The sequence below is a fragment of the Pteropus vampyrus genome, unplaced genomic scaffold (genome assembly GCF_000151845.1).
Source record: "Pteropus vampyrus isolate Shadow unplaced genomic scaffold, Pvam_2.0 Scaffold51, whole genome shotgun sequence".
NCBI classification, from domain to species: Eukaryota; Metazoa; Chordata; class Mammalia; order Chiroptera; family Pteropodidae; genus Pteropus; species Pteropus vampyrus.
The window spans coordinates 5742607-5767786 of record NW_011888832.1 but is presented as its reverse complement, the minus strand read 5'-3'; the positions used below and the strand labels follow the sequence as shown (position 1 = coordinate 5767786).

At 41.5% G+C, this 25180-nt stretch overlaps 2 protein-coding genes across 4 annotated transcripts in view; both read left to right on the top strand.

The window, feature by feature from the left end:
* CNEP1R1 (CTD nuclear envelope phosphatase 1 regulatory subunit 1) overlaps positions 1–12379 on the top strand; it is a 12619-nt gene extending 240 nt beyond the window's left edge. Inside the window, exons 1-7 of one of the 3 annotated variants that reach the window (XR_895891.2) lie at positions 526–659; positions 1551–1722; positions 1832–1903; positions 3988–4061; positions 7192–7301; positions 7426–7480; positions 11031–12379. Coding sequence is in view for 2 of the 3 variants with exons in the window: in XM_011360161.2 (XP_011358463.1) it covers positions 635–659; positions 1832–1903; positions 3988–4061; positions 7192–7301; positions 7426–7480; positions 11031–11072 (378 nt within the window). In the remaining variant the exon portion in view is untranslated. Of the gene's footprint in view, positions 1–501; positions 660–1550; positions 1723–1831; positions 1904–3987; positions 4062–7191; positions 7302–7425; positions 7481–11030 lie in introns of those variants that run through there. The other 2 variants (XM_011360161.2, XM_011360163.2) reach the window with 2 other exon arrangements.
* A 2719-nt stretch (positions 12380–15098) lies between these two features.
* HEATR3 (HEAT repeat containing 3) overlaps positions 15099–25180 on the top strand; it is a 30159-nt gene continuing 20077 nt past the window's right edge. The window contains exons 1-7 of the mRNA XM_023530671.1: positions 15099–15429; positions 15552–15724; positions 17001–17088; positions 18491–18603; positions 20506–20615; positions 22800–22940; positions 24430–24707. Coding sequence (XP_023386439.1) covers positions 15292–15429; positions 15552–15724; positions 17001–17088; positions 18491–18603; positions 20506–20615; positions 22800–22940; positions 24430–24707 — 1041 coding nt within the window. The 5' untranslated portion in view covers positions 15099–15291. The remainder of the gene's footprint in view (positions 15430–15551; positions 15725–17000; positions 17089–18490; positions 18604–20505; positions 20616–22799; positions 22941–24429; positions 24708–25180) is intronic.

The following is a 25180-nucleotide window of genomic DNA, read 5'->3' as shown; positions in this document are numbered from 1 at the left end:
TTTGGGGTACTTTATTGGCCTCCTTTATGATTTATGAAAGTTGACGTGAGAAAAAAAGTAATCTAGGGAGAAATGCTTGAGGGGTTGGGTATCTAGGAAAGAGGAACTGTAAGAAATTTCATTATTTTCGGTTCTAGTTAGTTCCGTGCATATTTCCTCTTGAGTCCTAGAGGGAGGGCCAACTCGTTGTTTTCTGTATCCCTTGTCAGCGATCAGAACACTGCACGGAAGGTAGTGGGCGCTCAATAAGTATTTGAGGAAGGCAAAAAACGAAGCCGAAACTGGAAACAGACGAACGGACAAACGGGCTCGGACAGGCTGCAGTTCCTCCCCGGGACAGGAGGCGGCGCCAGCGTTTCGCGAGCCCGGCCGCCGGCAGCTCTTGGCCCCTCCGGCTGACCGTCCAACGCTGGGCCCCCGAGGCCGGTGCAGAAGTTGGCCAATAGAAAATCGTCTTAGTTGTGGGGTCCGGCAGAGATGCCCAATGAGCGTAGCGGGTCTAGGCAAGGGGCGGTGCGACGAGGAGGGGCCGAGAGGAGCGGTTAGAGGTGGGAGTTGGCGTTGCGGGCCGGGCGGGGGCCGCGGAGCTGCGATGTGGACGGGACCGCGGCCGTGACCGGAGCTGCCGCCCGACATGAACTCGCTGGAGCAGGCAGAAGGTACGGCGGGCTTCCTGGGCCGCCGGGGCGCGCCCTGAGCTCATTCCGGAAGCCGGGGGAACAGGAGTCGCGGAGACCCCGCCCCGGGGAGAGAGGACCGCGAAGGATGGACTGACGCGGTCAGGAGCTCGGGAGCTCGGGAGCGCGGGGGCCCAGCGGCCCAGCCGCCCGGCCCAGCGGCCGAGGGGCGACCGGACCCGGCCGGACGCTGGTTCTGGCGCGCGTGGCCTCTGCGGACGCTGGGGGGCGTTGCATCAGCTCCCTTTAGTCTTCCCAGCTTAAACCATAGATCTCGCCTTCCGGGCCATTTTTTATTCATCAGTAAACATTTGCACTTCTTGCATTGTAGCGTGCTAATTCACTTTATCTTCGTTTTATTGTGATAGCCCCGTGAGTTGTATCCCTAATTCCTTTATTCCGATAACCCTGCGAGTTGTTTTCCTAATCCCTGCGCTGGTTTCTGGCAACTGCCGGGGTAAGAGTGCCTCTGGATCTCCCTTTTAACGTTTAAAAAACGCGTCTAGGGGAATACTAGCCCACCTTGCTCGTTCAGAGGGAACACCTCGGACGCCCCTGGCTGTTACAAGGTGTCGGGCTTTGATAGCGTCAAGATCACCCGTAACCCATCGGGAGGGTGGAAAGGGGACTGTCTGTCTTTTCGCACCCACGCATTAGCGGGTCCGAAGTCCAGTAAGACCAGACAGAAAGCATAACCGTTAATTAAATAGAAGGGCTAGAAATCGGAATCGAGTAATTGCATTCAAGTAGACCTCGAAAACTTCGTGGGGTGAGGGAGGTAATACGTTCTGTTTAGTAGGAAGTTCTTGGTTCCAACAGAATTAAACCTCGACCTGATTTTGATCCTTCTATTTGCAACCCCCAAATTTCTAGCTTTTGGCTCCGGCTTGAGGCTGCTGCTGATTTTCCTCATACCATTTTACGAAGCTTCTAAAAGTGAACCAGCCAGTTTCCTTATATGTGAAATTGGAATTAAAGAAACCTAATGTTTTTGTCAAGTGCTTAAAGCTGTCATAGTAAACGAAGTAACAGTGCAGTGATACATGTAAGTTGGTGTGTTAAGACCTGAAGCAGTTAGAGTATCTAAAATTTCATCTTAATAGACTCAAACTAGTGAGAGTAGCTAATTAGAAGACTGAAATCTTTTTGCCTAGATCTCAAGGCTTTCGAGAGGAGACTTACTGAATATATTCATTGTTTGCAACCTGCCACTGGACGTTGGAGAAGTAAGTGCCTGAATGTTTTTTTAAGGGAAAATAAACTGACAGTTGAGACTTTTTTTTAAATTCCTGCCTAGCAATGATTTGCTTTTATGTAAAACTTGATTTAACAAATGCTTGCTTTACTAAACCATAGGATTTCCTTTTGTTTTGACAGTTTTTAAGTTTATTTAACCTTGTAAACAATGCATTATAAAGAAATTTTTAAGAAAAGGAAGTGACCATCCTAAAAGTACAGTGTTTGTGGTTGAATTTTTATTTTTCTATTAAAATATGCTTCATAAAACAAATATTACAAATTCAATAAGCAGCACCATACTAAAAATTTCAATAACCTGTATAGCGGTTTTACAATTTACATACAAGCTGTTGAAATAGAGTTTTGTTAGGGACAATCATATTTAACGTACACTCGCAAAGTTTATAAAATTACCCTTAATTGATTTTAACAGCAAAATTGTGCTGCTTTGGAGCCTAACCTGGAAAAAATTCACTTTATTATTGTCTATTCATAAATATCATGAGTACTGCAAAATATGATTTGAAAGAATCGTGATAGTGCCCAGTGGAAATACATAGGAAATGCAGACAAATACACAAGTGATGACATCAGCAAAAAAAAAAAAAAAAATGCTAACTTATTTTGGGACCAGTCTTAATTTCTTGGATGTTCGATGTTGAAGCTTAATTCCTACCAAGAAAGAAATACAACAGCACACGTCAAGGACTTTATTTCAGAGTGTAACTCGGTTTGTGGGACCCAAAGAGAAGTTGTGAAGTTGGGGGGACCTTTTCTATGTTACAATTTCTCGTGTAATTTTGCTATTAGATCTATTTACAAAGTGTTAATTCATATGCTGTGAGAATTCTGATTGGTCAGAATTCACAAGTAATGAATTTTCTCGTGTTCTCTGGTTTACATAGGAATTACTTGTTTCACTGCTGCTTGAGAATCTTTTCAAATGTATGTGTTGCTGTTTTATCTCATAAAACGTAGCATACTGAACATACATTTTCTGGCTCACGGTCTCAGTCTTGCATATTAATAACATGGTTAATGTACATGTAAAAGTAGGTGTGTGAAGTCCCTTTCATTGGGTTTGAATTTGCTTCATTAAAAAACAAACAAACTACTATATTTCTTATTGGAAATATAGAATGATAGGAAATTGAGTTTAATCTGTTCTGAGCTGAGAACATAATTTTGAAATTTTGATTCTGTTATTAAATACCTAAAATGAGATTTTTCCCTGTCATTTGCCTCTTCTAACAGTGCATCGCCGGGAATTCTAGATAATTAAGGTTTTGCTATATCCGTATTGCTATTTGAAGCTTGATCTCTGCACTGAAAAAACGTATGTGCCCAGCGAAAGGCAATGACTGTCTCGATCAGAATATTAACTGGGTCTTGATCCCTTTTTACTATTTTTTTTAATGCCACTTATTATTAAATGTTACTTACCTGTTTAGGATCTTAAAAATAATTTTATATTAATGAGAAGAAAAAAACGTTTTATAGGTTCTAACTATAAGTGATTTCTACCCTGGCCTTCCTTCAAGTCCCTTAAAATCTGATACTGATTGGTGCCTCCATCCACACTTCGGCCTAACACTGGCCTTTATTTAATTGAACAGCAGGCAGTTGTCTGCAAGGCAAAATCCTTTAGTCAGAATTCTTAGTGCATTTATAAAGGAGTCTTTGTTTGGTTTGTTTACATTAGAAAATGAGACTTTTTTTTTTTTAAATTTACAGCATCTGCAATATTAGCACAAAGCACATTAAAAGTTAAATAACGTAGAATTTTACATTATAGTTTTACCATCTTGGTTCTTGTCGTTTTTAATTTCATTAATCTTCTTAAGTTCTGACAAGAAATTGGGAGACAGTATCATCCTCAATTACTAAGGTTCACAGTGTTTTAGAGAATCCCTCAAGGTTACATGGCAAGTCTCCCAATTCCTGGGTCAAGTGCATTTTCCGTTTAATCAAGCGCTGTGTCTTTTGGCCATCATTTATTAGGAACTGATGATGGTAGTATCAAACATTAAGAGCTTATTTCCTTACTAATTTCGTGTTTATCTCTCATCAGTGCTGCTTATAGTGGTATCTGTCTGTACAGCTACGGGTGCCTGGAACTGGTTGATAGATCCTGAGACACAAAAGGTAGAACTTTTCATTTAAAACCTTAGTAGATTAAATGACATGCTGGCTATAGCAGTGTCTTGTTAAGTGTAAAGTGTTATCCACATGCTACCTATTTCTACTAACACTGATATTAATCATCATATTAAAAATATGCTTAATATTAATTTGCTTAAGAAGACCTTTGGCTGGCCATTTTGGATGACGTCTCTTGACAGGAAAAAAAAAGCCCCAGAAATATTACTTCACTTACATTCTCATTTCTTTCTGAACTTGTGTGCAGCTTACGTATCTCATTTGAACATATTTTTACATATTTCAGTGTGAACGTTGTCTTTGTTTTGCTTTGTTCATTTCGTGTCCTCGGTGCCAGCTTTTAAAAATTGTGAAACAACATTTTCTCCTGTGAGTTATCTTTGTTGATATCCTCCCTCATCCCATAAAACATTTGAGACCACTTTGTAGGAAGCATATAATAAAGTAGCAAAATATAAATGTAATTAAAAGTCAAGACTGGCAAAATCTGATGATACTAGGAGGTCAAAACCAGGAAGGAGATCAGGTCACTGACACTCTAGGCCGTGTGGGCCAGCACATGCGCCAAAGTTGAATTCTAGGTTGGTCTCTGAGTTCCCTAACCGATAAAGTCACAGCCGGCTCCGTGGTTTTCATTGTTTAAGTAGAACATGTGTGTAAGTTCTTTGAGCTAGCAGAACTTTTTTTTCCCTCAGCATTTCTCTCTCAAAAAAATACCCAGCCTGAAGTTTAATATAGGAAACACTGAGAGAGCTCCCATCGGGCACTGGCCAAGGGTACCCCTACGGCAAGTGCAATAACAGGTTTCATAATCTTGGTTCTCGAAGCATCCTTTGACGAAAGCCGATAGCATGTTCCTCAAATTTCTCCCTCTTTCTACTAACTTGTGTCTTAATTTCAAACTCTGGCTTTTTTATTAGAGGAGCAGTAGTCTCCAATTTATCAGTGACGTCCTGCCCCCTCCCCGCCCCCAAGGCCCCTTTATTTAGGTAACGGTGATGTAGTTTTTACAGATCTTAACCTCACTTCTCCGTTTTGAACTGTAACTAGGTAGACTACTTCCATTAGCTCTATTTATAACTTTTTAGGTTATACAGGAGAAACACCTAATAGTAAGGTTTTTGTCAGCAGACCGCACGGCAAGTCAGCCAAGGGTTTATTTAGCATGTAGCCTCCCTGACTTTATCCACTGGCAGGGAGGTGTACAAGGGTAGAAGGCAGAGGAGGGTGGTGATGGGATTTTATGTTAATAGAGGGGTTTTGTGGCAGGTAGGAAACTCTCTTGTGTGTTCATTTATAAAATCTGATCTTAAGGCTGCGCTTGGCATTCATCTTCAGGGGCAGAGTGAAGGTAGCTGGCGAGAAGATTGAAAAAGGTCTGTCTTGGGAAATGAATCTGACTTCTAATTGGGAAAAATATAAGCTGATTTCAGCTAGTTGAGATCTTAATAAATCACAGAATTAAATGTAATTTGAAGTAGGCCCAAAAGTCTGTAGTTAATATGATTTTCTAAATTAGGTGAGAATATAACGATTAGCCTAAGGGTTGGCTCTTTATATTTTAGTATTTAATAACCTCAAACCTGACAGGAGTTTTAAATAGCAATTGTGTCTGTAGCAGGAGTTGCAAACTCAGAAGCCAGTGGCTAGCTGGAAGAACCCCGGGAGAGCAGGAATATGGCATCCTGGAAAGTACGTGAACGCCTGAGCCAAGGGGATGCAGTTGATTGTTGGATGCAGTTGATTGTTGCCACAGAGGAAAGAAGACTGGTACTGGCTGATGAATTAAAGTTAAAGCGTAGAACCCTGAATGTGATAACACTGCAGGGCGCATGGAACTTAGCTGGCCCCTGGGAGTTCAGCTGCCCTCACAGGTTGTAAGAAGACATTCCTCTGGAATATTAATCTGTCTTCAGGATCTCATCCTTCTGGGAGCTGCTTCCCTCCTGATGTTTTTAGCCTCTCATTTCTGCATTTGACAGATTATTTAACCGATACCAGGCTAGGCCGTCTGCCAGGTCCTTTCCTACGTTTAGTTCTCTGTCTTGAAACCTGGGGGCATCTCTTGGTACCGACAGTAGAGTACAGAAGCCCTCAGCCTGATTCCGCTGCTCCCACTTACTTGCTAGTTCATTCAGTTTCTTTTTTCAGATTCTCTGAATACTTGTTTTCTCTTTTTCTTCAGTCTACTTTACTGTTTCCCAGTAGTCTGACTCCTCTTGTTCCAGTCCTGGATCTTGGACCCTCCTCCATCTAAATTAAATAGTCTTAGTATTGTGTATTGTCATGTTTTCTGCTGTCACCTGATTGTGCCCACATCTGAAATTAGCCTTTTTTTCCTCTTGAGCTCTAGTTCTCTATGGATAGCTACTAATTGTTTTTCCCCGCTCGAATGTCATGTGGCCATCTGAATCTCAGCTTCAAAACCAAACTCATGTTTGTTTCTGCAGAGAGAAATGTCGATGCTGGAGTTGAGTCTTACAAGGATGTGTAGGAGTTAGCCAGGTGGAGAGGAGAGAAGGAGTATGGTAGCACATGTGCAAGTGTGGCATGAAATGGTTCGACCGGGGTTGGGTTGTGCATGGCAGAGCTCGCCCAGCTCTCTTAAGGAAGCTTTTTAACAGGGAAGGTAACTAGGTAACATTTGACTTGCGTTTTCGTTGAGCTCAGCGGCCTCACCTGCACTCAGCAATGTTTATTGAGCACCTGCATTTGCCAAGGGCTGTTTCAGATGTTGGGAGTGAGCAGCAGGGCGCGAGCCGGTGGCCCTGCTCTGGCGGAACATCTCGTCTTGTGCTTTTAAAATTGCTTCTCACTAGGAAGGTTCAGTAAATATTTTTGGTAGGGTGGTTTTCGATTATAGGAATGAATTTGTAATGGTTCAAGTATTTGGAACGAAAGGAGGGAGTATCGCAATATTGTGTTACTGCATTTGAAGATATAAAACCCGTATTACATGTATTTATCATGATAGCATAGCAATGTGGAGAACTAGGGTTTCTGGAAATCTTCACATGCTCATACATTAGGGGATTAAAATGTTCTATATCTTATATATGATTGGGGCGGTAGGAATCAGGATTCTAACACTTTTATCCTTCAAACTCTCTTCCAGGTGTCCTTCTTCACATCATTATGGAATCATCCGTTTTTCACCATTAGCTGTATCACTCTGATAGGCTTGTTCTTCGCTGGAATACACAAGAGAGTAGTGGCACCGTCAATGTATCCTTTACCGTGAATGGACTTTTAGTCTCTGAACTGAGTTAAAGCACCTTCTCGATGATCTAGGTGCTGTTAACAGCTGACTCTTGAAATGAGAAATTTTCCTTTGACCACATTGATTCAGAATAGCCGCTCGATGTCGAACTGTATTAGCAGAGTACAATATGTCTTGTGATGATGTAAGTATTTTTTTCATTAGAAAATTATAACTCTGTGAAAGGACTGAAATGTTTTGGCTTAAGTAGAACAGGCATTTTATTAACGATAAATACTCACTATGTAATTAATAGTGGGAATTTTCCTTATAGCATTGATTCTAAGACTATTTTTTTTTACATTTTAACATCTCCAAAATCGAGACGCATCTAAATCGATGGTGTCTTATAAGTAAATTGGTAAGAGTTGACAGTTTAACTTTTTTAAATGACAAAATCATGACATATCTTATAATTGAAGCCATCTTAGAATCAATGAAATACAGTGTTAATTATTGGCCAAAAATGACTCATTGGATGTTGGTTTTGTCAGCTGTTATTTTTCTAATGGTATACTGTGTGTAGGATCTTAAATAGAGTCATAGATTCATTGACAGACTATGGACATAGGAGCCTATTGTGTTTTTAAAAGTTGATCTTGTATTGATGTATCATAAGAGTCTGACAGTTTTGAGTTGCTTATTTATAAAAGTGTTTTTACCTTCAATTAAAAAGCCTTGAAACAACTGATACCTACCAAGTATAGAAAATTAGAATAGAGAGCAAAAAAAGCATTAAGGCAGGAAGATAATTGGATCAGTGGAAGAAAGTAAAGACTAGACATTTTGATTTTTTAAAAATTAGTAGAGGATAAGGATTGTATTTCAAGTCAAAAGGGAAGAAACAGGCTATTTACTAATGTTAAGACGCTTGGTTCTTCATTTAGGAAAAATGAATTTAGATCTCTGCCTCACATCAATTAAAACTAATTCCAAGTAAAGTCTTAAATACATTTAAAACGACATACACATCCCACCATAAAAGCTTTAGGAGAAAATGCAAAAGAATATATTTATACAAAAATACCTTCTTTGGACACAACAGAAATGCCATAATGGAAGAGGTTGGATACATTTAAATGCACTAGCCTTTGAAAATTTTGTATAGCAGAAGGCAAGATATTAAGCAGTGATTAAAAGAAAGTATGTGATAGGTATCTGTAAAGAATAGTATCCAGAATATTTAAAGACCTATTAAAAATTGATAAGAAAAAGACAAATAGTACACTTTAAAAACAGAACAAGGTAAGTCATTATCACAGAAGTGGAAATACAAATGGCCAATAAACATGTAAGGACTGGACAGCCTCATTTATAATCAGGGAAATGCAAAGTAAAACTTGAGTTTCCATTTGTGTTACCTGTCAGATTGGAAACAGTGAACCGTTTTGATAATTCCAACACCTGGTGAAATGGGTGCGCCCACCCCCTGCTTGTTGAGAACATACTTTGGTACAGCCATTTCGGAGGGTGCTTTTTATCATTCTTCTAAAACGTAAAACATGTACACCTTTTAGAGTTAACCATTCTGGTTTTCTCCCCATCTACCCTGGGGGGCCCATCACACATGCACATAGAAGGCAAGCGCGAAGTTGCTGTAACATCCTTTGCAGTAGTGAACAATGGAAACGATTTTTGTATTTCCCAGCAGGGGAGTGGTAAAATAGGCCGTGCTGTAGCCATGTCATAGGAAACCGGAAGCGAATCCATAAATAGGGGCATGACGGAAGGTTGGGTGCAAAAAGTTGCCAAACAATATGTTCAGTTTGGTACCATTAAATTTTTTTTTTTTTAATTATGAAAATGTCCAGACACAAAGAGAAGACTTGTGAACTCCCATGTACCCATTGACCAGTGTTGTTAATAATAAAGCCATGGCTGTTATTTCCTCTGTACCCCTGGCCACCTGCCTCATCAGACGATTTTGGAACACACCCTAAGTGATACGTTTTACTCTCAAATATTTCAGCATGTTAGAAACACCAAATTTTTATTGATATATGTGAATATAATCCATAGAAAACAATCTGGGAGAATTCATGCTAAAACTTTTTTTTTCTAAGAGGGCTAGAATTTCAGGAAGATGGAAAGGATGACTTTAGCTTACCTATGTTTGAATTTTTTATAGCGAAATTGCATTAATATCTGATTCATGTAATTTAAAATAGAGGTAAAATAGACTCAAACCATGGATAAAGAAATAGTGGTATATTCATACAGTGGAATATTGAATATTTTACACAAGAAGGTACAAACTACTAAAACGTAACATGAATCTCAAACTCATTGAGTGAAATAAGTAGATGTGAAAGAACACACACTGTATTATTCCATTTATTTAAAGATCAGAGACAGGCAAAATTAATCTGTGGTGAGGGGTTACGTTCCAGTAGGGAGTGGGGATACTGCTGATCGGAAAGGGGCGTGGAGGAGCTTTCTGGGGCATGGTGATGGTCTCTAGCTTGTCTGGGCAGTGGCTACGTGGGTATATACATTTGTCAGAACACATGAAACTACACAAAGATTGAGCATTTTACTGTATATAAATTATACCTCAAACAGTGGGAAATGAGTATCAAAGTTCCACCAAGATATTGAGGAATTACCAAAAATCAAATTACCAAAAAGTTAAGTGAAAGCGAGAATCGAGAGGTAACTAGAATCCTGACAACACTTTTGACCTGAGGATAATAATAAAATGTGTTAATTAAAACCACCCAGAATCTTAACCAACCAAAGATAATCACCATGTTTTATATTTTGTTATATATCCTCATTTACTTTTTATAAAAAATGTGTTACAGGTTTTTCAAACCTTTGACACGTTAGGATTTAAGAGCCACTATATGTTAGATATTAAGCATGTGTGAGATCCTGGACTCACCTTTTTACCTGTATTATCTCAATTAAGGTTTTCCATTTTTTTTTGCACCTTGTCCCCTTTTAATGGCTGTATCAGTTTGATCCCCGTTTCGTTTCCACACTTTGCATGTCATGTAAGTTGTATGTTACAACTTACATCTTAAGTTGGTGTAGAACTTAACCCCACAAGGACAGGGGCTTCGTTGAGTTCGCTACTGGATCCCTAGCATTTCACACACGGCCTGGCAGACGGGAGGCACTCAGTAAATGCTGAACAGATGCATAACACTTACGTGTACATCTTCACACTGGCCTTTAGTTTTCTTCAGATAAATTCCTAGAAGTGGAATCATTTGGGTTATGTGGCATGTACTTTTTTTGCATAAATAGGACAGTCAGCCCTGTGGCAGCTGTGTACGAGTGTCTGTCATTCCAGCCATTGGCTTATGTTTTAATTTGAAGAGATTAAAATTAATGTTGGAAAAGGGGAAACGTCTTTGCCAGGTACATAGTTTTATTCATGTTTTATATGCTTCATAAATTAGTGTGTACAGGTTGGGATTTTATTTTATCCAGTGGATGGATTGGCTGATTTTTAGGTAGCCAGTGGACATGGAATTCATCAAATAAAGATTGTATTTGTGTGTTTTAAAGTAATAAAGATTTTGGAGGAAAGCTCCACACAAAGAAAACTTTGAAAACAACCATTAATTCTTAATCACGACTAAAGTAGGTGTTTTCATCCCCTCACGTGCCCTTTAAGGGTTATTGTTGAGCGGTGGTGTTTTTAATAGAACTAAGTATTGAAAAACTTTTTTTTTTTATTTTTACAGACAGGAAAACTAATTTTGAAACCTAGGCCTCATGTTCAGTGACAATCTGCACTCATTGTTACGGGACCTAAAACAGCCTTTTTCAAACAACTGGTACAGCAGAAAGCCATACAGGATCCCTCTTCCGGCTGGATACGTGACGGCCTCGCAGCAGCAGCAACTGACGAGAAGTGTGCAATATTTACCCGGAATCTTGAGGGGGACGACTCACGTCATCAGTGCTTTGGTACCTTTGATTATCTGTCTTTCAGTATTATTGTCACTTTAGTACTTCGGCTCCTGCAAAGATTTTTGCAGATGAAGTATGTACATTACTAAGTTAAACTTAGAAACAGAACCTCATCCAGTTTTTATAATGTATTTTTGCAAACTACTGTAAATAGCAAATCAATGCCAGTGTTAAAGAGGAAGCGTCCTGTGGACGGTGATCTCCTGCTCCAGTGCGTCAGGAACCTCTGCTCGTCATCCCCACAGCTCCAGAACCTGCCGTCGCGCGTGGCTGTGCCTTTCGCTCTCACAGTCCTCTCAATCACAATGCAGGAAAAACATCAGATCGAGCTTAGACTGAGATAACTCATCTCCATTATGTTGTCAGAAATTATAGCTGTTTTGAGAAACAATTTTTGTTAAACCAGATAGTGAACTTCAGCCACTATCGTGATATTTTCCTGTTCATTGTTTTCATTTCATGCTAAATTTGCTTTATATTTTTTTTAATAATTTTAAGAACACTCCAAAGGCTTCTGAATATACAAGTTTAGTTGTAAATTATGTATTGTCTGGGAATTTGATAGTCGTTTTAGATAATTGGATTTTATGCCGTGGTAGACGTGCTGGTACACCAGTATCGCACAGGCGTGACTGACCATCCACCCATCACCAAGAGAACTCGGGAGCAGTGCCACAAACTAGTCTACAATTCTCACTGTTTAGAGAGTGTTATTGACATACTGTGTATGCATATTAGCCACATGTACTATAATAGCCCTTAAAATTAAACTATTGGGATTATTGTAAATATTTTAAAGAACTGGAGGTGCCTTTTACCTGTTTATTAGAAGATTTTGAAAAGATTTAAATTATTCCATGAGCGATCTTTAAATTTCGTTTAATGTAAAGCTGAAGATTCAATGACAGGACAAAAACTTTTTAACAAGGCTACCATTTAACTTAAATGTCTTCATCTTGGCTCTCACGTGTATAAAATTTTATTCTTTGAACTGTAGCAATAAAACCCTCTGCTCCTAAGAAGTCTTAAGGGGACATTCTATATATTCTGCATCATTTTATTTTCTGTAAATTTTGTAGGTAAATATGTGCATAAAAATAAATACTTTATATATAATTAGTGATTGGGCTTTTTCCTTGGTTTAAGTCTCTAACTCTGAAAAAATTTGAACACATTTCATGTGTTTCAGATAATGAGCTAGTTCCGAACGAGATATTTTAACTTCGTGTCCAGTAAAGCACATTTCAAGTAGCTTTAGCCCAGTTTATTAGGCTACGATTACTTTTAATATGTCTTATTCATCATTGTCTAATGACATTTTGCTCTTACTTAAGAAATGCAGGTTTTCTCAAAGCATGCTTTACAAACTTGCATTGCCAGTTTCCTCCGAGAGTATAAAGCTGACAACGAATTTTATAGGTCCTTAGACCTTTTTGGAGTTATCGGCTCCTTTGAGTATTGAATGGAAGCCGTACATCATCTCCCCTAGAAAAATAACGCCTGTGTACTTACAGCTACTCTGCTTGCATTTGGAGAGGATTTCACGGGTTTCCCAGTGCCAGCCTACTTGGAGTCCATTGGCTCCAAGAAAGAAACTTCTGTTAAAGATTTTTTCATACCTTCAGTCCTAGCAGAGCAGTTCATTTTCCAAAACAGTCTTTGCTCTGATGGAAATGGTCGCTCCCTTCACCACCCTCACCCTCTCATACTCGCTTCCACTCTATTAGGAAATTACTGATTTTGAGTCCAGTCTTCTAAATTTACACGTAGGGAGAATGGTCTCAGAGTTTCAAAATGACTTACTCTAGGTCCCAGGACTTAGGAAAAACAGAAACAGCACCAGAACCTAAGTCTCTGGACTCAGATTGTGTGTTGAACTTAATTCCTGAGGTATTATAATGTTATGGTTAGGGATGTAGGCTCTTAAACCAGACTGGGTTTGATTCTCAAATCTGCTACTTGCTAGTTTTGTAACTTTAGGCAAATTATGCAGCCTTAGTTTCCTGATTTATAAAATGGGCATAGTGCTAATCTAGGTAGATAATATCTCCTAGAATTTAGGTATAAGGTCAATCTTCCAAGTATAGAGCATTAAACATGTTAATTCACGTAAAGCACTCACACTTGGCTAGAGAGGCAACGCTCAGTAATCTAGCTGTTAAACCAGATCTTAAAAGTCAAAAAAAAAAAAAAGTGGATCTCACTGTTGGAACCTTGCACAATGTTGGGCCAGTGTTGGGAATACAGTGAATGTGAGAACAGGCAGCGTCTTGTCCTCACAGGGTTTAGTGTCCACTTGAGGTGAGTATGTGTATGAATGTTGTGTATAACTATATACCAATAACTTTACACTGGAACTAATTTTGAGGTGTGCTTTGAAGCTAAAGAATAGGGTATGTGCTGCCTCAAGGCAGACCTGTCTCTGACTTTGAAATCAGAGTAAGCGACTATGAAGAAGTCACATTTCGCATTCACTAGGACAGAGAAGGAGGCTGGGAATTATTTAAAATCCCGAGGGAGAAAACAGTTGGCCCTCTGGAGAGTGGCTAATGAGCAGGAGGTGGGATGAGGTGCAGCTGGAGGGGGCGGGGAGACCCTACAGCCAAGGTTGTGATCTTTATCCTAAGGGGAAGGGAAGCCATTGAAAGGTTTTAAGCAAGGGAGTAAATGAAACGCAAAAATGGGAGGGATAGTCATTTTGAAATAAATCACTCTAGCTCCTCTGTGGATGGACAGGGTGGAAAAAGACCAGAAGGCCATGTAGTCAAGACAAAAGACTAACTTGGACGAGGGAGGTGGCAGGCGATCAGTGGCCAGATCTAGGAATTAAAACCTATCAGTATATCTGGGACTCCATCTTTTCCTTGTACCTAAAATTGGTCTTTACTAGGCTTGACCTAGTAAAGTCTGACCTAGTTTAGCCACACCTCTGTGACCTTTTTTCAAAATATGCTATAGTAATTACTGTCATGTCCCTTACTAGACAGCTATTTGATGGCAGGGTTGCCATAGGATGGAACTTTTTTCCATACAGTGTTGAACTGAGAACTATGAATTTATTGGGTGCTCGATAAATACATGTAATTATAAAGTCTACATAAGAGTCTCCTGTACTTTTCCTTTCTTAGTACTTATCACAACTGCAATTAAATAGCTGTTCCCATAATTACGAGATATTTAACACATCACTAAACTTTAAACTCCAGAAGGACAGGGACCAAATCTGTCTCGGTTACTGTTTTATCCTAATACCCCAGCATTACCTGGTGCTCAATAAGTACTTGTGAAAGAACTCTTTTGTTAATTGTTAAATAAAAGTTTCAAGCAAACATTTATATAGTGCTTATGTGTTTTCAGTATTTTAAACACATTAACATTTAATCCTTACCATTGCATTAGGAATATTTTATCCATGTCTCCATTTCACTAATAAGGGAACTGACGGAGGAACATTAACTTTTTAAGGGAGTCCATTCATTCTAAAGTATTAGTTGGGCTTTGTCTGCGACAGGAGCTGTGCTAGGCACGGGAACTCGACAGTGGTTACTGTCTTTTGAGCACCTACTATGTTGGGCTTGGTGTTAGGAGCTTTACATAATTTTATTTAAATCTCACAATAACCCTGCAAGTAGATATCCTTAATCTCGTTTGATTGTTACGGAAATTACAGGTTAGGCGAGATTCAGTAACTTGACCGACATCGCGAGCTGGAGGGAGGCGGGGTCGGTATTACCACGCAAACCCAGCCTCCCTTTCCTGGAAAATCCATGGGACTCCGCCCCCTGGCCAGGTCTGGCCCCGCCCACTCCTCCTCTGCGCCTGCGCGTCCCCGCCCCCGCTCCCTCTTCGCCGCGGACACGCCGCGCGCCTGCGCACTGCTTCTCCAGGTGGGTTCAGACCGTCCGCGGGCTCCGCTGAGCAGCACCTCGGACGCCCCACCGCGGCCGCAGGGCCCTGCTGCCAGTTCGGTAGCCAGCACCCTGCCCCTGTCCTCCTTTCTCTCTCTCGGTCCTCCCCCCAGCGCACGCTGCCATGGGAAAGAGCCGGACGAGGCGCTTCAGGCGACCTCAGTTCTCCCCTACCGGCGATCGTCCGGCCGAGTTGGCAGCGGCGGAGAACGGGGCCGAGCGAGCGGAGGTCGACGGGCCGGCGGCGGAGCTGCTAGAAAAGGTGAGGCCGGGGCCTGCCGGCCCCTGGAGCGGGGCGGGGGGAGCCGGCCTCCGGCGGAGCCGTGGAGCCGCGCCGCGCGCCTGCGCCCTGCTGCCCCTGCAACCCTCGCTCCTGTCCCGCAGCTCCAGCACCCGAGCGCCGACGTCCGCGAGTGCGCCTGCGCGGGGCTGGCCCGGCTGGTGCAGCAGCCGCCGGCGCTCCCGGACCTGGCGCGCCGGGACGCCGTGCGCCGCCTCGGGCCGCTGCTGCTGGACCCCAGCCTGGCGGTGAGGGAGACGGCGGCCGGAGCGCTCAGGTGAGCAAGAGGGGGGTCCGGATGGCACTGCGTCCAGCCGGCGCCTTCTGTGTGCCACGCGCCGTCGCTTGCCCGGTTTCATCCTCAGTGCATTCGTTCTAGGCAGCGCGGGAGCGCCAAGAACTGCCCAGGGTCTCCCATTTGCAGAGGTGGGATTTGAATTCAGGCACTCAGGCTCCAGACGCCTCTATAACCCCCGGAGCTCACACATTCCATGCGTCCATCTTGCTGCTGCCCCCGCAGCAGCCTCCTGACCTCCTGCCCAGCATCCTTCGTTCAAGTCCTAGCGCATTGTGCCCTCTCCAGGAACCCCTCCGTAGAGTTCTGAGGTTCAGGGAACTCCAGTATATGTGCCAGATCTCTGTGCAGGGGACTTTGAGGCAGGCCACTGAATGTGTCAGCCAAGATCCCAGGTTGATGAAACAGACAGGAAACGAGTAAACAAGCAAAACATCTTAGATAGTGGGACGTGCTGTGGAGGAAACCAAGAGGATGATGGGTTGGAGGTGAGACGTTACTTAAATTGGACGATCTCTGGATGACATCTGTGAACTGAGAGAGCTGACCAATGAGAGAGCCAGACACTGAAAAATGGGGAAGCATTTCCTGACTGGGAAGCAAAGGAGCGAGACAGCAGAGGGCTTGGCTGTGGCCGACTAGCCTGGGGGCGGGGTATTATGAGAGGTAAAGCCAGAGAGGACAGGATTGAGTGGTGCAGGGCTAAAGGACCTATTCTAAGCAAGAGTGACAGGATCTCACTTACCTTTTCAAAAGGCCAGGCTGTGCGGAGAATGGACTGCAGAAGGGGCAAGTGGAGAAGTTAACATCTGTAGTTCTTAAGAGTTTTGTTTGTATTTTTCATTCATTCATTGACTTGGAAAGGCAGGGTTGCTTCAAAGGGCATCATTCTCAGCAGCCTCACCCTTGCTGGTCTGGAAGTCTTGATTCCAAGAAAAGATCCCTTCGCATGAGAGTAGACTGTGAATTGTTTACATTAAATAGGAACAGTCTTCTCCCCTCTACCTTCCCTATAGGCACACGCTTGTGCGCTGTGTCAGACTGAGTTGTTACATGACTAAGTCATTTGTTGACATCATGTAAAAGGGAGCCGAACAGGTGGAAATTGATGGGTTGGATCTGTAGCATCTTATCGAAGTAATAATCAGTTTCATTTGGGAGACCTCGAGTATGGTTAGAAATAGAAATAAATTTGAGGGGGTAGTAGTGTTTTGTGACATGTGATTTGAAAGTAACATATTTTCAATTTCTTGTGTAGAAATCTCAGTGCTTGTGGAGGTTTTGAAGTTTGTGATGACATGGTGACTAAGGATATCATGACTCCTCTGGTCGCACTGCTAAAAGAGGTATGCAATTTTTCAAGTATTCCGATGACAGTTTTTAAATGTAGCTTTTAGGATGCAAACTTAGATGATTATTATTTTTTTTAAGTACTTTGGTGATATTTTGTCTTCCCTCAAATCATCCTTTGGGGATTTTATTTTTCTGGAAACACTGATCTCTCCTTGCTGATACCAGTCTCTAGTTTGTCCCCACTGCCTGTTTTATGTGTCAGTTGGGAAAGACCTTCCTAAAACTATAGACTGACTCCTTTAGACTTTCAACGTCATACACTAAAAATAATCAGAATTATAGATTGCTTATTCGTGCACCGGTTGTGTTTTGTGTGTGATTAAATCCACACAGCACTCCTTTCTGGCATTTGTAGAAATTTTTAATAGGACCATTTTACAGATGGAAGCTGAAACACAGACATTAGGAATTTGCCTCGAAGAGGACATAAAGCTCCCAAACTTAATAAACCAGCTGTATTGCATGAGGTAGTTCAGGGTTACGGAGCTCTGTCCGGCATGCCTCTAGACCACTGTTCTAGACTGGTAGGTATTTTCACTTACAGCCATGTAGAGAATATCCAGTTTTGAGAAGAGGCCTCATCAGTCTCATTCGCTTTAAAGCAGTGTTTCTGCTAGAGGTGATTTATCCCACAGGGGACATTTGGCAATCTCTGGAGCCATTTTTGATCGTCAGGGCTTGGGCGTAGGTGGTGGTGTTTGCATGTAGCGGGTACAGGCCAAGGATGCTACTGAACATCCTACAGTGTGCAGGACAGCCCTCACGACAAAGAATCATCCGGTCCAAAATGCCAGTAGTGCCGTAATGAGAAGCCCCGCCCTTCGGAGGAGCCGGGCTGCCCTAGAGGGACAGCACTGCAGACTGGCTCGGGCGCCACCTTTGGAGCCAGAATGCCCAGCCTCACCGCGTGCTGAGCGGCACCTCCAGCAGGCCCTCTGCACCTCAGTTTCCTGTTTGTAGTGGGAGGTTGGGGATAACAGTACATACATTTCTTAGGTCTGTGGTAAGGATTAAATGACTTAATATATCTAAAGCGCTTAGAATAGTGCCTTGCGCATCGAAGGTACTTTATGGGTGTGAGTGAGCTCTTATTATGCGTTACCCCTCTTTGCCTCATTTATTGTCTGTCACATTAGAAAAAATAATTCGTATTGGGTTTACATTTTCATTTAAAAGGCGAAATGCTTTATATCCAGTTTGCATAGTGATTTGGGAACCTCTGTCGTCTGTATTTCTTGCCGAAAGGGAGCAGCGTTGTAGGGACTGTACGGATTCGATTGGCTTGTTAACCGCTACGGTTTCCGATGTTTATTTTTTGTGATTCTTCACTATCATGCGTCTTTTTGTTTGGTTCTTCCTCTTAACCACAGTGCTAATCGTGATATTCGGTTACAGTGTAGTGCTGGACTGGATTCAGATGAGATGTCTCCACCGGAGAAAAAAGACCAGAGCAGAAGTTCTATTGAGAACATAGCCAACGAAGCGGTGAACGTGCTCTGGAACGTGTGGTAAGGCGCTTTCCATGCTCAGGCCGCCACGCTCTTGGCGAAACCGCAGAGGACTTTCTGTTCTCCCGGGGGGGCCTGTGAATTGTGGTGTGAGTGCTGGGTAGGAGGTGACGTCAGGTGACCGAAGAGCAGCCCTCCTTCCTGGCTCAGCCTTTGCTAAATTATTTGCCGCATCGCTACATCATGTGCTTCTCAGCTCGTCTCTCTGGTCATTGCTGCCGACAGAAATCAGAGGAGTCGTGGCCACTGGCCCCGTATACCTTAAAGTTGTCCTACAGCCAGCCAGGCCCGCCACAGTAGCTGCTTTGCGCTGGCGTCTGGAATGGGACAGGGGCTGCAAGCCCGGGCTGGTCCTTTACTCCTCCACCCTGACGTTGCCATTTGATAGGCCAGATGCCTGAGAAGAGGTCCTTTGGCCCCAAAAAGAGGCCACACTCCATCCCATGGTCATAGCAGAGGTGGGATGGAGTGGACTTGCTGTTAAGAAAGAGCTAGAAACACAACCTGAATTTGTTTTTTTCTAACCCGTTGTGTGTTCCACATTTCTGTCTAGCAAGATCCTTACTTTTCTGTCACAGTTCCTTACTTTTTAATCAGCCGCAATTATAGCTTCTGACCTGAAAGCACAGGGATTTCTTAGAATGCAAGATTAAGTTGGATCTGAAAAGCTGCCTGTAGAACACTCCAGACCTGTCTACGATTTCATTTTAAACCCGTGGATGCATTCCACCAGAAAAATAAGAGAGAGCCGATTTGAGGAAATGACGTTTGAGCAGGCTGGTGGGGGCTGCGTTTCTGTGCACCAGATAACTTTTCTTATGTAAATTGTTGAACTTGGAAATTTTCTAAACATTTCTTTGGAAAGAGCCGGAAAAAGTGATCCTCATGGTGACCTCTCTTTCCTCAATGCCCATGAGCCTGTCTGTATCATTCCAGTTGTCATAGCTCTTCATGTTTGTTTTGCAGTTCAGATTTTAAATTATATTTGCGAATGTATATATTTTAAGTTATCTTAACACATGTATGTCTTACCTTCCTGACTTCACCTGACTTTGGGCTTCTCGAGGATAGGCTCATAGCAATGTTGCAGTAGCTAGCTAGCTAGAAATAGTTTATCTTTAGATGAAGGATTGAATTTAATAATTTAGTCAGCTCTGTTAGCTATTTGTGTGTCATATATGTATGTGATATGTGTAGGGGAACACTTTTCTCTGGAAAATTATTATAATTATTATAATTACCTTTGTTTACCCGGTCTTTTGTACGTGTGTTTGTTAACAACAGTGGTAACAATCACATTAATTCATTAAAGGGTGGTATAATTTAAAAAATGTAGTAATTTCTTTGTTGCAGACTGCAGTTCTACTTGTTGAAATTATAATAGTCTAGAAGGAATGAATAAAATTTAATTTTGCTTTCTTTAAAATTTGTGCTTTTTGTGTGATAAGTAGAGAGGCTTTTAATCCTCACTTTAACGTATCGTTACTGTGGGTAGCGGAGGAACAGTGGGTTGGATCCAAGAGGCCACCACTAACCAAACGGCTGGTCTTTGGACTGATCATTCCGCTTTTGGGGGCCTGGGTTTCCTCATCTCCAAAATGAGGAGATGAAGTAAATGATTTCTAAGATCTCTTCCAGCTCGAGCCTCCCATAAGGACATGGGCTCAGGCAGAGATAGGCTGAGAGGCCCCACTGTGCTGTAGACGTAGAAACAGCCAGTCATGTTCATGGGCAGTGAAAATGAACGGGCGCTGGTTTCTTCACGTGTGCAAGTGGCGAGTGTTTGACCCCACCTCTCTGGTTCTTTTATAAAGCCGGATTCATTTTTTCATGAATTTCTGTGGTTGATTTCTTAATGTTAAAATGTGAATAGTAAAACCTTTCTTCCCCCCTTCGATTTAGTGAATGCAGTAGTAGAGCACTATCTATATTCAATAAAGAAGGGTGTTTGGAGATCGTATTAAAGTATTTAAGTAGATTTTCCACCAACGTCGACCTGGCTGTTTCAGTAGGTAAGTGAAGAAAAGGTGATGATTTGTTAATTATGTGTGATCTTATTCAAAAATCTTTATTCAGACATAGCATGTTTATTGTAAAGGAGTGATTTCTTTTTCCTCATTGTCTATAAATGTATAGCTGAGTTCTGTTGGTTCTGAATCTTTTAAAATCTGTCGTTAACACACAGTTTTCCTTCTCTTTCCTGGGAAAGGGAGGGAGCGATTACGTGAGCCCGTGTGGTTTCTAGCATGTTACTTATCTTAGAAGGCTTTAATTCCTGAGCTTTCATCCCTGTCAACGGAGAAACTAACGCACAGCCACCGGGCCTTTGAGCCAGAGTTCATTGGAATCTAGACTTATCTCAGTGTCTTGTACCACTGTCTCCTGCTTTCCACAGAAAACTGATAACCTGGGCTTTTTTTTTTGAGAGAGGAAGAAATGTGATTGAAATTTCACATAGACCCACTTCCCTTCTGGGGGGCAGGGCAGGTCTGGCAGCTTAGCTGCCCGTGGCTCCCTCCTCCTGTGCCTGGGGTTAGAGAGCCACTGGGGGGCCCTCCCTCAGCAGGAGCAGGAGACAGAAACTGGAGGGGGGCTGGTCCCACAGAACTTTGGGGTAGGGCGGAGAAGTAATTGACAGAGAAGCATGTCTTTACTGCCTGGTGTAATGGCAGGCATCCAGCCGTCCTTTTATTTTTTTCCTGTCAAGGACAGTGTATCCCCCTTACGGTGCTTCTCCTGGCTCTAACACGTACTTTCAAGAGAACAAAAGAAAAAAATAGTGAAGTAAACTCTACTGGGAAAAATTTAAAAACCCGCTTCTCAAAATGGAATCTTTGAAAAAGGGGAGATTTGTGAGTAAATGTGGATTTTTATAAACAGTCGAACTAGGAAAATGGTAGGTGACCTGAGGACAGTTTTTCTTACAATGAGAATTTCAGGAGTGAGTTCACAGTTTTTAAAAGAAAAACTTCCCTTCTATTTTTGTGCCTTTAGTCTTGTTATAGATTTATTTTTTTAGATTTTTCTCTAATGAACTTTGGAAAAATGGATCAAAATAAAGTAATTTTGCATTGTATAATAATTTCCTTTCTGCATTTAGTAAGATTCATGAGGTTTTAAACGAATGTCAGATTACTTTTGTTTTGAAAATCAAGCAAGGCTTACATACAGTCAAGTGAACTTCTGAGATTCCATTCTATGTATTAATAAAGTTTTCTTTGAGCTTGTATCATCTTTATGGTAGCAGTCACAACTTACCTTGGCCTTTTGCCAAAGTGAATTTAATCTGTCTCTTAATGAGAAACATACTACATTTGGATATATGTATATGAACATATATGCGTATATGGATTTGTGTACAGATATATTTTGAGAACCAAACTAGATCACAGAAATAGCATGTATTTTGACTAATTTGGACAAGTATGATTTACATGGAAATTTTTAGACCTGGCAAGAAATGGATTTGTGTGGAATACAGTATCTTGAAAACACATTTGGGCCTGCTTCCATTTTATGCTTCAGAGGTCTCCTGTCAAAAGCTTTCATACAATCCCAGATGTTTTGATATTTTCAATTATTTTTAATGTGCAAGCTGTAATCAATTGTCTTGTTTTAATGCGGGAGAGGAGTTAAGTGGATCATATGTCTTAATATTTTAATTTGCTCTCATATTTTTATGTAAAATCCTTTTTTTCTTAAAGAAATATTGCTTCAGCAGAAATAACCGTAACTTTTACAGTCATGCTGAATTTAAAGGAAGCCAGAATGTACCCAAACCTAGGGCTTGTCCTTCACAGCAGACCTGCCTGACAAGAGCGAGCTATGGACTGGTGTTTGGTCTGCAGGCTGTTTGCCTCTGATCCATGATAAGTAATAGAGGCTAAGCCTTTATTGGTGTTTATGGTGACTCCACATTGTCATGCCATTGGAAACCCTTTTAAATTGTATTTTATAAAAGTTTAGTTCTTTAAAGAATTAGAAATTAAGAAAAAAGAAAACATCTTTTATACCACTGATAGTTTGGGAACCCTCATTTGCATGTATTATCTGTAGGTAAAGTGTACGTACATATCCTACAAAATCTACCTGTCCGAAGAATTGTAAAGATGTGAATGCTTTTTGATGAGTTATTTTTGTGTAAATTATCCTAGTAGAATTCACGGTTTCTGAATATCTCATTTTTGTCTTGGTAGCGTATTGTTTGCAGACAGTGACTGAAGATAACGTTGAGCTGCTGAAATCTTTCAGCGGCCCCGCGCTGCAAGTGCTGGAGTCAGCACTGCTTTCTCCTGTCGGTTCCTTGGAATATATTCTGTTAAAGACATTGGTGGCAGGTAAAATTTAGTGTCTCTTTTTGGAAACCTGTAATAAGTGGAGACAGGGGGTCAAAATTCCATTATTTCACCAATCAGGGCCTTCTGTGCTTATGTCTGTTCGGAAAATTTTAATGTTTAAGTGGAGACCCTTAATTCAAGCAGTTGTGCAGAGTTGGGAAGCCTTCTAGAAGAGGTGTGTTTGCAAGTTAACCAACTACTGTTGTCTGATGAAGAAGTGCTTTTGTCAGGGTTCCCGTATTGACCCGTGAGACCGGAAACTGACGGTAGGCATCCAGGATGCAACCTCTCCCTTTTCTGTACGGTCTTCACCGCCAACTCTTTCCTCCTCAGAATTTCTAAACACAAAAATAAAGTAATCCGATGACCTGTTGAGTCATTGGTAATTTATACAATTTCTGTACATATTTTCCTCTTGATCTTCTGTATATATTGTCCTTACAGAGGTAATTTATCTTGAGTGGTTTTTTTTTTTTTTTTAAAGTGTTAAAATGCATGTAACCTAAAATTTACCATTGCAGTCACCTCTGAGTGTGCAGTTCAGTACCGTTAAGTACATTCACATGGTTCTGCATTCAGTCTCCAAGAACTCTCTTCATCTCATGAAACCACAGTGCTGGACACTCCCTGCTTCCTGCCACCCTCCCCCAGCCAGCACCGATCCACTTGCTGTCTGCTCTCTGTGCCTCATGCACATGGGATCATACAGTATTTTTTTTTTATGATTGGCTTATTTCACTTAACATAATGTCCTCAAAGTTCATCTATGTTATAGCACATATCAGAATTTCCTTTGTATTTATTTTTAAGGTCAACTAATATTCCACTGTGTATATGCCACATTTTGTTTATCCATTCATCATGGGTGGACACCTGGCTTGCTTCCACCTTTTGGCTCTTGAATAATACTTCTGTGACTATGGGTCTACAAATATCTGTTTGAATTCCTGGTTTTAATTCTTTCAGGTATATACCCACGAAGTATTTTTAACAGTCACTTTTTTTTTTTTTTTTTTTAAGTTAGCCTAACTCTACATGATACACTTCTGTTCTACTTTGATAAGCAAAAAACCAGGAACCTACCTGCTGTCTGTCTGATTTGTCCGTGACATCTGGGAATTTTAGTACATTTCGTTCCACTTTTGGAATATAAGAAGCTGCTTCAGAGAGCAGCTCAGGTTAAGTTGAGAGAATGCAAGGCGACTTCATTCGTTTTCACAGAAACTTGATCATTTCTGTCTTGGTCTGTTGCTGTGTAGTGTTGCGTGCCAGGGAAAGGAGATGATTGCAAAGGATTGTAATAAAGGGAGCAGCCTCTCTGCCGAGTTTTTTTGACATTTAATAAAAACCGAACAAAGGCAGAAAGGCAGTGGGATCGAGATTTTTTGAAATTACACCTGAGCTTAAAAAACCAATCTTGTGGAAACTGTATTTAATAAAAGATTTCACAGGAAGTGCCTTTGTCCTTATGCTCATTTTTTTTCCCCAGGCACAATTTGGAATCTGAAGGACATTATTCCATCCAAGAGTCAGGCAGAAATCATAAATGCCATACTGAAGACCTTATCTGAAGTTTTGGAAGTGGATGCTGGTGAAGTGGTTATTCGCATGAAGGAGGCCGAAATGCACAGGTTAAAAGCGGCTGCGGAGGCGGAGGACCCGCCGGAGAATGCTAATGGCGACGGCTTGATCGAAGATGACGAAATGGAAGAAATTCCTCGTAAGAAAAAAGTCCGAAGGAAAACTTTCATCTCAGATCTACTTCCAGTGAGTCAGATCATGCTTTCCAACATGGATTAACATAGCTGTTTCCTTTCAGTGGGCATCCTCAGCTTTGTGGAAATTGTTACAGCAATATTAATTATAAAGCAAATTTCAGTAAAAATCAAGTCATCTTTTCCCATTAACTCTCATTGTAACATCAGAAATTTACTCCCAAAGGGGAAGAAAAACTCCTGTCTAAAACAAAATTTTTTACACAAATGATTTCAGACATGTAATAGACAGACTTTTGCAACACTTTACAAACGTGATCATCTTCCAGCTCTTGTGGCTACACACCGCCTCCCAGCCTGTCTCCAGACCAAAGGAATTTTCACTTTGCTTAGATTGTCTCTTATTTCAGTATTTAGCCTTACCAGAGAAGCAAGCCAGACTTTCGCTTACCCACGACTGCCGCGCAGAGCAGGGGAGGTCGGGTGATCGTGAGACCCAGTGATGGCTTGTAGTTCTGCAGACCG